Source organism: Habropoda laboriosa, unplaced genomic scaffold, assembly GCF_001263275.1.
Source record: "Habropoda laboriosa isolate 0110345459 unplaced genomic scaffold, ASM126327v1 scaffold816, whole genome shotgun sequence".
NCBI lineage: Eukaryota > Metazoa > Arthropoda > Insecta > Hymenoptera > Apidae > Habropoda > Habropoda laboriosa.
The window spans coordinates 698,600-712,886 of record NW_017101002.1 but is presented as its reverse complement, the minus strand read 5'-3'; the positions used below and the strand labels follow the sequence as shown (position 1 = coordinate 712,886).

General features: G+C 46.0%; 2 protein-coding genes across 2 annotated transcripts in view; both read right to left on the bottom strand.

Annotated features, from left to right (window-relative positions):
- LOC108577749 (twitchin) overlaps positions 1-5,364 on the bottom strand; it is a 57,776-nt gene extending 52,412 nt beyond the window's left edge. The window contains 3 exon segments of the mRNA XM_017940941.1: positions 643-664; positions 839-1,376; positions 4,827-5,364. Of these exon segments, the coding sequence (XP_017796430.1) occupies positions 643-664; positions 839-1,151 (335 nt within the window). The 5' untranslated portion in view covers positions 1,152-1,376; positions 4,827-5,364.
- Positions 5,365-11,065: 5,701 nt separating this feature from the next.
- Positions 11,066-14,287, bottom strand: part of LOC108577848 (Na(+)/H(+) exchange regulatory cofactor NHE-RF1) — a 7,705-nt gene continuing 4,483 nt past the window's right edge. Inside the window, exon 2 of the mRNA XM_017941063.1 lies at positions 11,066-13,722. Coding sequence (XP_017796552.1) covers positions 13,321-13,722 — 402 coding nt within the window. The 3' untranslated portion in view covers positions 11,066-13,320. The remainder of the gene's footprint in view (positions 13,723-14,287) is intronic.

The window sequence follows — 14,287 nt, the reverse complement described above, 5'->3', positions numbered from 1 at the left end:
ACTTTTTAACGGCAAAAAGTTTGGACGGAACGCGTCGAAGATAGACAGACGTTCCTCCGAACAAATGTCGTCGGTTAAAAGATCGAGAATGAAAATAGAGAAGGAGAGGTACTCGATTCTATTTCCACGTCGAACAGTCAGCCCCGTGTGCGTGGGCAGAAGAAGAAAACTGAGCGATCGGCCAGCTAGAACAGCCGTAATTGTCGGTTTCTCTTATCGGACGCGCGCGTCAGCGCACGTGAACGCGCCCAAAAATAGCGAGCATTCCGCGCCGATTATTATTAGTTAGCCGCATTCGATCATCTGCACCTAAACATTATCGACCAAACTCTCTTTCTGAGGGAACTGCCTTTCTGGGAACTAGTTAGTGAGACTACGCTAAAAATCAAACAGCACACGGCAATCTTCGTCACTCTTGAACATTCTCAGAGAACAACCGTCAAACCGCTACTCACCCTTCTCTCTCTGATTCTTCCGCCGCTAAAACCACAGAGAAAAAGGAAGCGTAATAAGCAAAGCAATGGAAAACGTACGACAAAGAAAAATGAATAAGAAGCGTTAATTCGAAAATAAAGAAAGAATGCGGAGCCTGGAAGAAGCGAAAAAGATTCGTCTTTCGAATCGCAAGAGCGTTGAACTTACTTCTCCCTAGGCTCATCCACAGCTGGAAAATAACGAAATTTTATTTCGAATCGTTCGTTCGGTGCTCGGAGTGGAATGTAGAAAGTAAAAAGCATGTAGAATGTAGAAAGTAAAATACATACTCGCGTGACGCGATAAAAGGGATAGACTATTTCCGGTTCGAAGGACACACGGAAGAAAGTGAAATCATACTTACGACTGAAATTGAGATTAATCGAAGCCGCGACCTCGCCCATCTTGTTCTTGGCCTTGACCTTGTACAGACCCGCGTCCGTCTCGATAACGTCGTCGAGCTCCAAGACGACCAGGAACTTGTTCGTCCCGATGCTCTGCATCCTGAAGTTGGTCCTTGAATCTGGACTGAGCTCGGTCTCCCCGCGGAACCATGATATCTCCGGTTTCGGCGAACTGACCAGTTGACATTCGAAGATCAGTCTGTTGCCGTCGTCCTCTTGCCTGAGTTGCGGCTTCTGGGTGAAGCTCGGCGCGAAATCGTCGGCGACCCCCATGTTGTTGGGCCGCCTTCGCACCTCCCTTTACCGCAAATTTCTCGGGTGGCGCGCCACCCTCTCGCCTTCGGAATCGAGAGCTTTCCCTCCCTTATTTTCTTCCCTCTCTTCTTTCCAAATGAAAATCCGGACGGTCGGTTTGGGAAATGGTTCAAACGGCACCGACCCGCGGCACCATCCAACCGATGTCCTTCTCTCCTCGCTTCCCAAGGTCCTCCTCTGAACCTGTTGGTCGCAGAATTTCTCTTTTTAGGACCGAGGGGATCAAACGCAGACACTGCGCAATAACGTACAGTTTATGATTTTCCTCGGTTTTAGTCTGCGGCTTGGACGGCTTTTCTAGCTTTAAGGTTTCAGGTAACGCGGGCCAAATTATTATATTCATCACGCGTTACATCCAAATTCGAGAAATGATATATCGCTGCTGGGAAATTCAAAATAGACCTTTATGTAATTCGAGGGAGAACGTTATGCCCGTGTTATTCTTATCTACCTTCTATTCCGATGGGGAATTGGAGTAACTTGAATGAAACCGCGACACCCGAATCGAACCGTGGAAAAAACGGTACTTTCGTGGAATCCGTGACTCCAAACATATTTTCCAAGACGTCCAAGGCCGAATAATGACGTAACGTCTCTATTATTAATGCAACTCTTGGCTCGAAAATAGGTGAACCAGTTATCTTGGTAATCGGTTATTACGTTTGGCATTTACTCGTGGAAACGTAGTCGTTTGATTCACGGCACACCGCCTGACGAGTCGAGGAAAAAACCTTCAATTTCACGTTCCGACGAAAGTGTTTCCGATCCAGAATATTGCTCTCGGGGAGATTAGCGTTCGTGAAGAATGCCAAAGGTAGATACCGTCTAATGCTCGGGCTTAAGGTTCGAATGTCAGCAAAGCGTGGCAGCATGGAGCGAAGAAACGCGAAGCAGAACGAATGGACCAAGTGTTACAACGTCACGGTAAGACTTGGCAACGAGCCTCGAAACATTCCTGACATTGTTGCGCTTCGTAACGCTCGTTCTCATTCTATTCCTTTCCGTCCGATTCGATCGGATGCGCTGAACTGTCAAAGTACACGAAAACCGAGAAACACGTTCAGCTTTCGAGACAGACGCAATCGACGTCCCGCCAAGAAAAAGCGTAGATCTTTTTAAGGAAAACGTTTTTAAGGAAACAGCGATACACCTTGGGTTAACGACCTAGATTTTCGCTCTACGAAATTACCGTCCGAGTGGATCTGTCCAAACGGCAAGTTCTTTGCTCTTTGTCCGAGATACACTTCTGACAGGACGGTTCTACGCGTGCCAAGTGAAGAAGGGAATGACCGAAGATCGAAAGGGTCGTACGACCGTCCAACCGCGTTTCTAATTGAAAAAACCTTCTCGAAAATCTGCCGACAAACGCGCCAAACTAATCCCTCTGAATGTGTATCGCAACTGTTAACGATCGTGCATGAATCCGTTAGGTCGTTTGGCAATCGCCTAGATCGGAGGTCGGTCGCGGTTGACCATCTTAAAAATAGTCGCTAGTTGTAAGGAAGATTTTTCTGAATGGAAGACAACGAAGCAACCTTGATCGGCGCTTCGGCGTTATACCCAAGGTAACGATCGCGTTTGATATGGCACCTCTGCGTAATTATACTCGGGCGAGATGCGCCCTGAAATCTTGATCTTTCGAGGGTGATCTCGACGATTGATGCGCGAACAGGTGTTCAGAGAATAGCGCGGCACGCGGTGTCTCAACATTTTCGCCCGCTACCACTTGGCATAATTTTATTGTCTTCGCGCGATGTTATATGTATATTCGATGACAGACTGACCTAATAACAAGTGGCACAATGTGGAGGCGGTTATAAAAAGAATGGAATGAATGAAGGATCGTTTAGCAATGACGAGACGAAAATATCGTTAGCGAACGATGTCGCGGCGATTATTCGAGGGAAAAGATTGGTTGCGTGTCTCAAGATGTCTGCGACGGAGGAAACTTTGCGAAGTTTGTGTAGATCCATCGCGAGGGAATGATTCACGTCTCGGATTACGAGCACGGAAAGAATATTAGGTCATCGAGAAGCTAATACCGAGATAAACTTACCAACTCCACAAAACCCGACCTAGAAGTTATAATTATTGTTAGTCGAGGCGTGAGTTCCGTCGCTCTCTTCTTCTGTCTATATGTACTACTATTTTCCCAGCATCACTCTCGTCGCAACGTCTATTTTCGTAACCTGACTCAAATCCATAATAATACCAGAGATTTTTCCAATCGAACCAACTATTCGAAATCTATCGTAACACCGTACGACGACGATGATGCATCTTTCAGACTCGCTGTCAAAAATATATGTACATAACGACTGGCATCGATCAAGCTAAAAACAGGCGAACGGTATATCAACCTGCGAGATTCGACGATGACAAGCAACGTCAAAAACAATGAATTAGTCATTCTGGCCAATTTCAACGAGGCCCGACAATCAACAGGTGCAATTTTCAGGTTGGCTGACCATGAGCTTTATAAATACCGCGAAATTATCAGGTACGTGAAGAATTTTCTTCCCCCTGGATCGATTTAAGGAAACAGAAATGGTAATAAAACAGGAAAGGCAGAAAGTGCGAATAAACGGTTGAATCTAAACGACGAAATAGATGGCGATGGATGGACGAGAGAAAGGGCAAAATGGAAGCAAATGTAGCCGGAAAGATGGTTGAAACGCCGAATGAAACGACGAACCGTTCCTCCTCACGTTACGTCTTTCTAAAAATAAGTAGACTTCGAGCCTAGATACCTAGATAGTAGTCTACGAATAGTTCTTGGTGGTTGGATGCGAGCAGACTCGTGGCAATTAGTCAGCAAGTCGTTGCGCTCGGTCGATCGTTCCGACGATCAGCCGCAGATATTGCTTCCGATCGACGGTCATTTGCGATAGCCCTCTGCTAGCGCCTGGCGCTTGCTCGTCTTACGGCATTCTTCTTCTTGAAAGGACAACTTGTTGTGTCAAGGTCGTCACGTTCGAAGCGAAGCAGATATTGCTTCCGATCGACGGTCATTTGCGATAGCCCTCTGCTAGCGCCTGGCGCTTGCTCGCCTTACGGCATTCTTCTTCTTGAAAGGACAACTTGTTGTGTCAAGGTCGTCACGTTCGAAGCGAAGCGAAGCGAAAAGAAAAAAAGAAATTGGATCGCGGTAACGATTCGGAGGCCGATCTTATCCTTGACCGATACCACTTGCGTATACATATATCCTTTATATTACCATACAGCGTTTACATCCTCAGCACTGAATTCGGTGGGGAAGGTTCACCTCACCACCGGAACTACTGGCAATTTCGCGACACACGCACAAGAGAAAAGCGAACAAAGGTGTTTTTTAACGAGAGAACGAGAAAACAGATACGCACCGTGATCCAATGTGATCTCGAAAGGGATACGAACGAGGACGGCACTCGGTAGTAACACACTTTGAAGCACTGAAGCACCAGAAATGAAGCACCCGCGATTCACCATAAATCAAACAGACAGACGTGGTGGCAAACTAGGAAGAAGGAGGCAGGGTTGGAAATTGGGTAAAAGGGTCGCACTGTACTTCGTCCGTTCTCTCGCACGCTCGTTCGTATACCCTCTGTCTTTATCATCAAGGATCCACAGCCTGTGTGAAACGGGGAAACTTACTTGAAGCGAGCTGTTTAATATCCAATTTACGTGGAAAATCCTGTTATCTCTGGATTCCTGGTGGCACCTTGGCGGTTATACCGCGACGTTCTGTCGTCGAATGTCGGTGCCGAGCTCGCGGCTCGTCGACGTGATTTCTCGCGCACTTCTCGCGATTTCTCGAAAGTGAAAAGCGAAAATGTAAGAAAGAAAGAAAGAAAGAAAGAAAGAAAGAAAGAAATGGGGTGTGCGCGTAGGTATACGAATGAAAATATCTTCGGTCGTCTTCGTGGTCGTCTTGGTCGTCGTCACTCTGTGGTCGTCACTCCGTTTTATAATTTATCCTGTTCGTTTGCCTCTTGTCCCTGTGTCTCTTGTCTCTCCTTTTATACGGAGCGCCTATCTTTTCCCGTCCCAGTCACCGGGGCCCCGCGCGCCAACTAACTGCACGAAATATCGCCGTGACACCTCGACGTCGAGACCACCACCTCTGCGTCGGCGCGTCTCCCCGATCTCCCCTCCGCCCTTCAACACCCACGCTTCCGAATTTCGAGGCTGACTCCTGACACTGACGCCCCGGCCGTGTCCTGCGCGATCCACAGGATCCACAGCCAATCCCGATCGACCCGCCCACCCTCCGATCTAACCTTCCTGGATCCATCCCTCGCGGCTGCGCTCTCCCCTCTTATTCTTCCACCCTTATTCTTGGCACTTCCATTGCTATTGAACTTGAAACCTCGTAATTAGCGGGGAGGGGTGTCGAAGGTACTCGCTGTCGATGAAGTTGAAACTGCTCTGCGAAAATAACAACTTCGCTACCCGACCCAGTATTCCCAGGCCACGTAACGTGCCTTCTTATCAACAGATACACAAGGCCGAGGTGATCGTCGAGAGTAAAAATTTCGATACGTAAGCGCGAGAGATATTTCTACACCGTTCTCTGCCGAACATGAATCACCAGAGGCGAAAATAGAACGACAATCGATACGAAGAGGCGGGAGGGGAAGAATAAATAAAATAAGCGACCTTATAGCGGGTTAATAGTCGTTGCAGCTAAATTAGCCAGATGACGGAACGCCCGCAAAGTCAGCATGCGAGAATTTTACGTTGACGTCCTCGGGTCGAAATTAGAATGCTCAAGTAACAACCTTACGTGCCTTTTCCCTTACAGTGTTGCGTACACACTTCCCAGACGTGACAAAGTATGTACACGGGCTTCGTTTCACTCGCCGAAAGTCTTAACAGCCGGCGAAGTTACGTAGAGATTTACGTTCCTCCTCTTTTGAAACAAAAGTAGAAAGATATTAGCGGAGGTGGGAAATAGAACACCGTGCGAAGAAGAAGAAGTGGGTCTTGGCCAGTGTTCTCGACGAAAATAAGTTTTTCGGTAGCATCGATCGACGTTTCTTAGTTCTTTTTTTCACTCGGTGATTTCGCAGAAGTACGATCGGTGATGAAATTTCACGCGTAACAGCGTTTAATTCATAAATCGCTAGGTTCCTCGAGAGACACTTAGCTTTGGGAGGTATTCAAATTTCTGTGAGACATTTTTGGCCGGCTTTCAAAACTTGGATCGAGTACACCGTATCGATATCTTTGCTCGAATTTCCTACGTTTCTCGTCTGACTAATGCAGTTTATACTTACCGCACACTTCCTCCTTCCCTCGCGGAACCAATCTTACCGGGGTAAATGCTAGTATTCGAATCGATTACACGTTACCGTCCGATCGTGAGAGAAAGTGTAGAGTCCGTTTGTCAAAGTTGAACGTGGTCGCGAGGGAAACGTGCGTAAAGGGAGAAATGTCAAATTGGAAAATGCGCGAGAAGAAACGTTACAATATGTCCTCGGTTCGCAATAAACGAGACGTCGCAAGAAAGATAAAGAGGAAGAGTTCGAGGGAGAAATCTCGCACGCCGCACCGTGTCGAGATACGAGTCTCTCTCGGTTCTGGCAAGCCGAGCAGTTTTCTAAATATACACGATCGCCCCTCACCGCTCAATCTATCTTTGCGTATTAGAATCTATACCTAACGACCCGAACACTCGCGCTTCCACTGTTTCACACGTCGCGAATCCGATATCGAGTATTCGAGGATCGATCGAATCGCTCCGATATCTTCTTCTTCGTCGCCGTAGATCAACCGCGACCTTGAATACCGTAGGTAAATGGAATCATCGAGCGAGCACGATGACTCGGCGATTACGCTTTGCTAAGTTTGCTTGGGGCAAACGCCCATCTACGTGTCTTAAAGCGAACGCGAAAGTTTCGCTGGAATAATCCAGAAGTGACCGTCGATACGAATCGGACGGGAGATTTATAGGAAAGGGTAGACGGTTCACCGTGGACAAATAAGCAAGTTGAGGCGGCTGCGTAAATTTCGCGTTTTCGCGGAAACGAAAACACCCAACTCGAAGAAGAAAAATGCCAGAGAAATTTTCAGCGGATGAGCAAGACGGTGCTCGAGTTTCGAAACTGCATCGCGTTCTCCTACTAATTCCGATGAATCGACCATGGCTGACACGCTTCGCGCGTGACGACAAACGCTTTTCCGTCCGTGACGTGCTTTCCTCGAGAGCCTGGAACGCCGTTACATCTTTGCAATTCGTAACTAAGAATAACGAGGCACCTCCACCGTTTACGTTATTAAAGATAGAATATACTCGTGACGTTTCTATCCCGTGTCCGATGTGTCACACGGCATTCCAACATTGACGTACGACCGAGAAGGAGAGGTAACGCGTCACGCGTTCATTACCGAGCGAATGAACCACGCTGCTAAAATTTCTCGCGCTTTGTGCTTGACATATTTTTAGGTGGCTTTACTTTTACCTTGAAACACGAAAAATATGAAAAAAACAAAAGTATATGTATAATCGTGAGTCTGCCGGCTTATTATACACCTACGTACAGACCGTTCGTCTCCTCTGCCTCGTTACACGGTTGCTTTCTCTCGATTGCCACAAATTATGATACATCCTAGAAATATATCCGACGATATAGGATAGGTAGACCAGAAATATTGAAATCGGCTGAAAAGCTTGTCGACCTAAATACAGTGCACCGCAACTTGCGTTTATCTCCTCCCTCTGGATGTTCGTCGCACGGTGTCACCAAACAAGCACCGATGCTGTTGTTATCGTTCGATTGCCGACTCTGCGCGTATCTATCTAGTTGTGCGTCTCGGCGCCGTGCCGCCTTGGTATGCCGTCGATAAGAGAAATCGAGTCAAGGATAAAGGAAGAGGAGACGATCAAAGTTGCTGTTTCTTCGTTTATCAGATTTTCTTCGAGCGAGTGGACCCGAGTGGGCGAATGGCTCGAGTATATGGAACAGCCGATCTAAACTTAGTCGTTGGTCCGTTCTGGAAATAGATGTTATGAGTGCGAGGACAGGACAAGATACCGGCCCCTATTATGCGTACGGCCCCGTATTACAAACGATCCCCCCTTACTCCACTCGACAATTTCCGAATTCCTTTTCGAGCACCTGCTTTCTTCCCGCTACGTAAAATGCGGGGCCTAAACTCGTGCAACGACTAACAACGTCCAATACGCACGGCAACCTTACCTTTCTGCATTGTCTTCTTTATTCGAGTTGGGTCCTTCGGAACTATTTCTACTTCAATGTTTGTTACTTTCTGTCAACGAACGTGTATTCCGACCAAGGGACAGAAGATGACGCAAACTCTTCCAATGCGAATGCTGCAATGTGTACATAGCGGCTGGCTTGGAAACAAGTCGATGTACTATTTAGAAATTTTGGCGCTACAGCGAGAAGAGTATACCGTAGAAAAGTGCCGGCAGAATGTTTGTCGCGTGTATCGAAGGATCTATTTAGCGAGCTGATATCTATTTCGGGAGAAATTGCATCTTGGAGTAACGCGTTGGAGAGCGACACGTACAGTCAACAACGGATAGTATCGAGTTGAAACAAAGCGAACGCCTGCAGCGAGCATCCTGGGATGTCATAACGATCAAAAGTTAACGTTGCTATCGGGAACGTGGGAAAAGACCAGGGAAATGTATTCGCGAGAAAACTCCTAAACAGCAGTTGTCGGCGTGAAAACTTTATCGACGAAGGTATTTGCGGAACGAAACGGAGGAGAGAAGGAACGATAAGGAACGTGAGGATTCGCGAAGAAAGAAAATTGGAAATATCGATCGATGTTGTCATGGTCGTTTCGGCTGCAACTCCTCAGTCAGCTTCGACAAATAAACTCTCCCCCGTTCGACCTAGCCTAACCGAAAGAATCAGGTTCCCGAAATTCGTTTTTACGTGTGCGCAAAAATGATAAACCCGGAGATCAAAACTCTGCGATTCTGCATCTCTTGCCCCTCTATTCTTAGACTACTAAACTCCCACGCGGTTACTCAATATCCCAGACACGTATTCTTTAACGATGCTCCCTACAATCGGACAATAAGTTCTATAACAGATAAGCAACAAACCGATACATCCTCTGATACATTCAGGCTGTACAACCTTCGTATGTACATGCTCCTCAACTTTCAATACACTCTACTTCCTTGCAAATTATCGTTGTCGTTCTCTCGCGAGAACGAGATTAACATATTTACACGGAGAAAGAACAACAACAATAACAATAATTAGATAATAGCTGTTTAGGTGATTTCGAGATATGTAACTAAAATTTGTCTCTGCATTGTCCGAGAGGTCTGTTAATAAAGCAAAGCGTCGGAAAGAATGATTTGTCACGGTCGTATACTTATTGGTAATGCAGAGCGAGATTGAGAAGTCGACTCGATATCGAGAGTGGACGAGACGATCGGCACGATTCCAAAAAGCAGGCAATCCCCGATAATCTCGAAATAACGAGAACCTCGCCCCTTCTCTGGCGCACCATCGCGAAGACGCGCCACGCTTCTTCGTTCCATCTCTGTCCCGCGACCAGCGTCTTCGTCGTTCCCTCTCATTTTCACCCATGACTGCACGACCACCGGTATTTTTGGTCGTGGTGCGACAAGGAGAGCAAGATCGTTGCTTGCCTGTGAACGAAGGAGACCACGCTTTAACAAGTAGAAAAGAGAAAGACCGTAGAGAAGCTTAGATGGAGAGAGCGAGTGTATCGCGAGTTCGAGAAAGAAGAGAGAGAGAGAGAGAGAGAGAGAGAGAGCTCGGGAGAGATAGAATGGATAGGTTGGAGAAACAAGGAGAGGAAACATCATCGTGAAAACGGTTAGCGCCGTCGGCGTAACCTGAGAGCTTCTCGGACCCCGCAACCATATATGTCCGCCTCACGCTCTCTCTCTCTCACTCGCGCTGAGCTCAATCTCGTCGCGCTCTTTCTTTCTCTCTCTTCCACTTATCACCCGGAGAATCTACCTTAACTATCTTCCACCACTTTTTCATCGTATCGCCGACTCACCTGGACGCTCTTAATTTACCGGTAACGTCTTCGATGTCTTTTCCTTTCCCTGCCACTGTGCTACAAGGCATTATCTGTCGTTGCACCGTCCCAAAAATATGCGACGTTTGGTACTATGTAACCATCGATCACTTCTGTCGTAAACCAAACGATCTTGCTATAATTCTTTCACGATACAAAGCACCGGAAACGTATACCAACAGAATTTCCACGATAGATAACGAACGTAATCGTAAAAGGAGCTTCTGTAAAAATATAACAGATCGTAATTCCTACCGAATATCGTAAAAATTTGTCAACATTTCGATTAACGCAGCATGTCCTCCTTCCAGCAAGTTAACAAGCTCCGTGATATTTCAGTAAGGCATACGTAAACGGGAAGAATGCTTTACAATATGATATTAATTATAGCAAAATAATCGTTTTATCGACGTTTCACTGGCTCACGAAAAAAATCAAATTATCGTTACATCTTGCTTGAGGCAATTTTATTTAGACGTAAATATAACTGTAGCAAGAATTATGGCGCAAAAGGAAAAAGTGATGTATCGATTTGAAAAATTATCGATCCAACATTGAACTGTACCCTCGATCGATAAATTCGAGATAAGAAATGGCAACTACGTGGCGCCACTTACTAGGTGAAATCGCTCCTACTTCTCTCTTTTTCGACCGCGGTTCTTTGAATCGCGAACGTGGAATAAAAACACGTGATCGTTTCATTGCGCGAAAGACGGTTGCGAACGTAAAAGAGAACGGGTACGACAAGGTTATGGAAAAAAAAAAAAAGAGCAAGAAAAAGGTACGTACAATATTATTTATACACAGATGTACGAAAATGAAAGTAATTTGATGAGTAACGTACAACTAAGTCTTGTCGTCAAACATAATGCTTAAAGATATGCTTACAAAGTACGTTGAACGTGTGCAATAATCGTAACAACGTGTGTATTTAGTCCTTATGCAGAACATTTATATACATTTCAAAGAATCGGTGCAATGGTTCACGTGAAAACCTTTCGAATTTCAGAAAGGTTACCACCTCCTCCCTCTTAAAGTCTTACGAAGTAAGGTTCCCTTTTCCAGCTGATCAACGATATATGTATTAATTTCATTTTTGACCTCTCTCGTACGCGTAATTTATCGACACCTGCCGATACTAATTGTTACGCGAAACAGTGATCGTTGCACCGACCTTGACGCCCAGATATCTAATATTTACAGAAACAAATACGCTTATGCATCGAACTTCGAAAAAAGTATTGCAACAAAACGAAAGAAAAAAAAATACGAGAGAATTTACATAACTCGTTCGGTCTGGAACATAGACCGATAGATCACAGCTCGGAAGTGACTCGATCTCTCTCTTAAACGAGGACGGTGATCGATCGGTCTCTGTTGCGCACGGTATCGCCAATCGCAGCTTACGATCGAATTGAAATTTCAATTGATTCGATACTCGTTACAAGTGCTAGGTCAAACGAAAAACATATATATCGGAGAATTCGATTTTCAATACGCAAAATCCTTAGACTAAACGAAATTTCACAAAATAATCAAAGTAAACGTCGTACTTTTCAATTACAAAGTCGATGAAAAGTATCGTAAAGAGATACCTTTTCTGTACACGTAAAATGTCGTTCAAAATGCCAACAGCTTCGACGTAAGAAGTAAAAAGCTCGTTAGGAATAAAACAAAACAAGTATATTTTGTCGAATTTCGAATGGAAATTAGTCGTCGCTTTTGTTACTTAAGCGCCTTATCGCGCCGATTCTATCTCAGATAATAGACGCATAATAACGTACAAAACGTTATTCGAAAAGAATCGTATTTTAATCGTGGAATGACATACGGATTAGAATATTAAATGCAATATATCAACGATCATCGCTCGGATAAAATGAATCGTTATTGTAAATTTTGTAAGCTGAATTTGCGTGACGCAATGCTTCTCGTTTAAAAAAAACAAAATGTGGGAAAACCAAGGACAAATTTCTCTCTGTTCTTTTTCAACGTTCTACCAAAACTGGTAATAATCGTTTCCGCATGTCGCAGCAGATCGGTATTGAATTGAACATGGCCCGAGAAATAATCGCAAGACGATACGCGCGTGTATGTTGGTATACATACATATACATACATATCGTGCGAAAGAAACGGAGAAAAAAAGGAAAAGAAAACAACACAACTAGTTTCTTCCAGATGTGTTTTCGCGTAAGGTACGAAGCACGACGCAAAAGGATCACGACGACGATAATTGAAGGTTGCACAACAGGTTGTCGTAATATTTAGCAATGTCGGGTTAGACAGTCCCGCCCGAGTTTCCTGCAGAGTCCTGCGATTCTCTCGGCTCGTCGTACACGTACGACGTCGCCTAGAACCATCGAACAACGTGGAAGAAACTCGCACGGGCCTTCCCACCTATTGTATCGCCGCGTTTTTGCACGCTGTTACATTTCTTAAGTTACATAATCCGTTGGAAACCGTCGTTGGCGAAGTATTTACGGTAAAACGTCGGGGGCCGTGTTTATCAATTACTGCTCGTGACAAAGTGTATGCGTTATTCGAATGTACAATGAGGGAGCTACTAGCGATATCCTAAATTTGATAAGAAATAAGAGAAATTAGCGATGACGCGGCGCGTCGCACGTCACACGTCGCGCAACGTCGTACACTTTCTCCCGCGTCGTCGTGATCGTCCTTGGAGCGCGCAAAGCCCGCTCTAGGTAGCGGGACATTGTATGTAACTGTGTAGCCTAGTGGAACAAGAAACTTTGAGCGTTCGATCGATTCGGAATGCCTTCGAATTGGTTCACGCTTTCGAGTGTAATTCAGGAACTTTTCTCGCAAAAATTCACGGAAGAACGTGATAGGGTAGTGAAGTAAGTAAGTCTCGAGTTCCGAAAGTTTCTCGAAACGCGGAAAAGAGGAGGCACGTGTGTGTGGTAGATCGACGCGTCTCTCGCGCCGCCTACAACCAACCAAGCAAGCACGAGGACGCAACGTTTGGCCGTTCGATCGCCATTGGATCGGCCCCCCGCGACTACAAAATACCGAGATAAGGAAGAGCACCGCGCAACATAGCCGACAAGACTATCGAACGAGACGAAGAGGAATGGCGCGCCGGTTATAATTTCTGCACGATATCGAACTTGTCCTTGAAGCCGATCGATTCTTTCTTCGGATCGTATTTCTTGCGCGCAGCCAGCTGAGCTCGAAGTTCTTTCGCGCTCATCTTCAGATTTAAACCCTGTTGTTGTTGTTGTTGTTGTTGCCGCGGCTCGCCGTTGCCGTTGTCGCTACCGGTGCTGCCGTTTCCAGCCACGTTTCCGTTCCCAGTCGCGTGCATGTGTCCTGTCGTCGTCGACGTCGTCGAATCGCTGTTGGCGTTCCCGTTCTCCCTGGCAGCTACCTCCTCGCGTTCGCTCTCGTTCTCGATCCTCGTCGCGCTGGTCGCACTAGCCGACACCGTGCTGCTCTCGCTGTGCGACGTCGTCGTGTCGTTAGATCCGCTCGATTTTTGCACGTTCTGAAAGCAAACATCACCCTTTACTTCCTCTCCTTTTGGAATATTCCATATATTGGAATCACGTATCAAGGTCGATTCGCGGTTTGACGCGCTACTTTTAACCGAAATATGCGCGCATTCTAGCAAGTGGAAATCGGTCGCTGCGAAGGAAAGGTGACAAAGTGAAGATCAGGAGGGGAATTTTGAGATGGATGAAAAGATTAACGGAGCGCGATCGAGCGAGACGCTTCAATTTTCCGTTACACAACGCAACACTTTGAAATGTTACGTCGCCCTAACGACTCCCTCTGTTAGAAAGTAAAAGCGTGGACGCGGCAATTAGTAGACGTTACGTCGTCACGTTCTTCTTTTCTTTCCTTCCTTCCCTCCTACTGTGGCTGAGATACACGAATCGCGATTCAAAAACGAGGGACAAATTCGTGGAAGAACACTCATAATGACCTTGGCTCCTGATGCAATATTCCGAACGGTACTTAAAGGAATTCCATCGACTAAAGGCAAGCGCGACGTAAAACCGGTTCCAAGCCACAGACCGTTTAAATCTCTTCGAAATAATGTTAGTCGG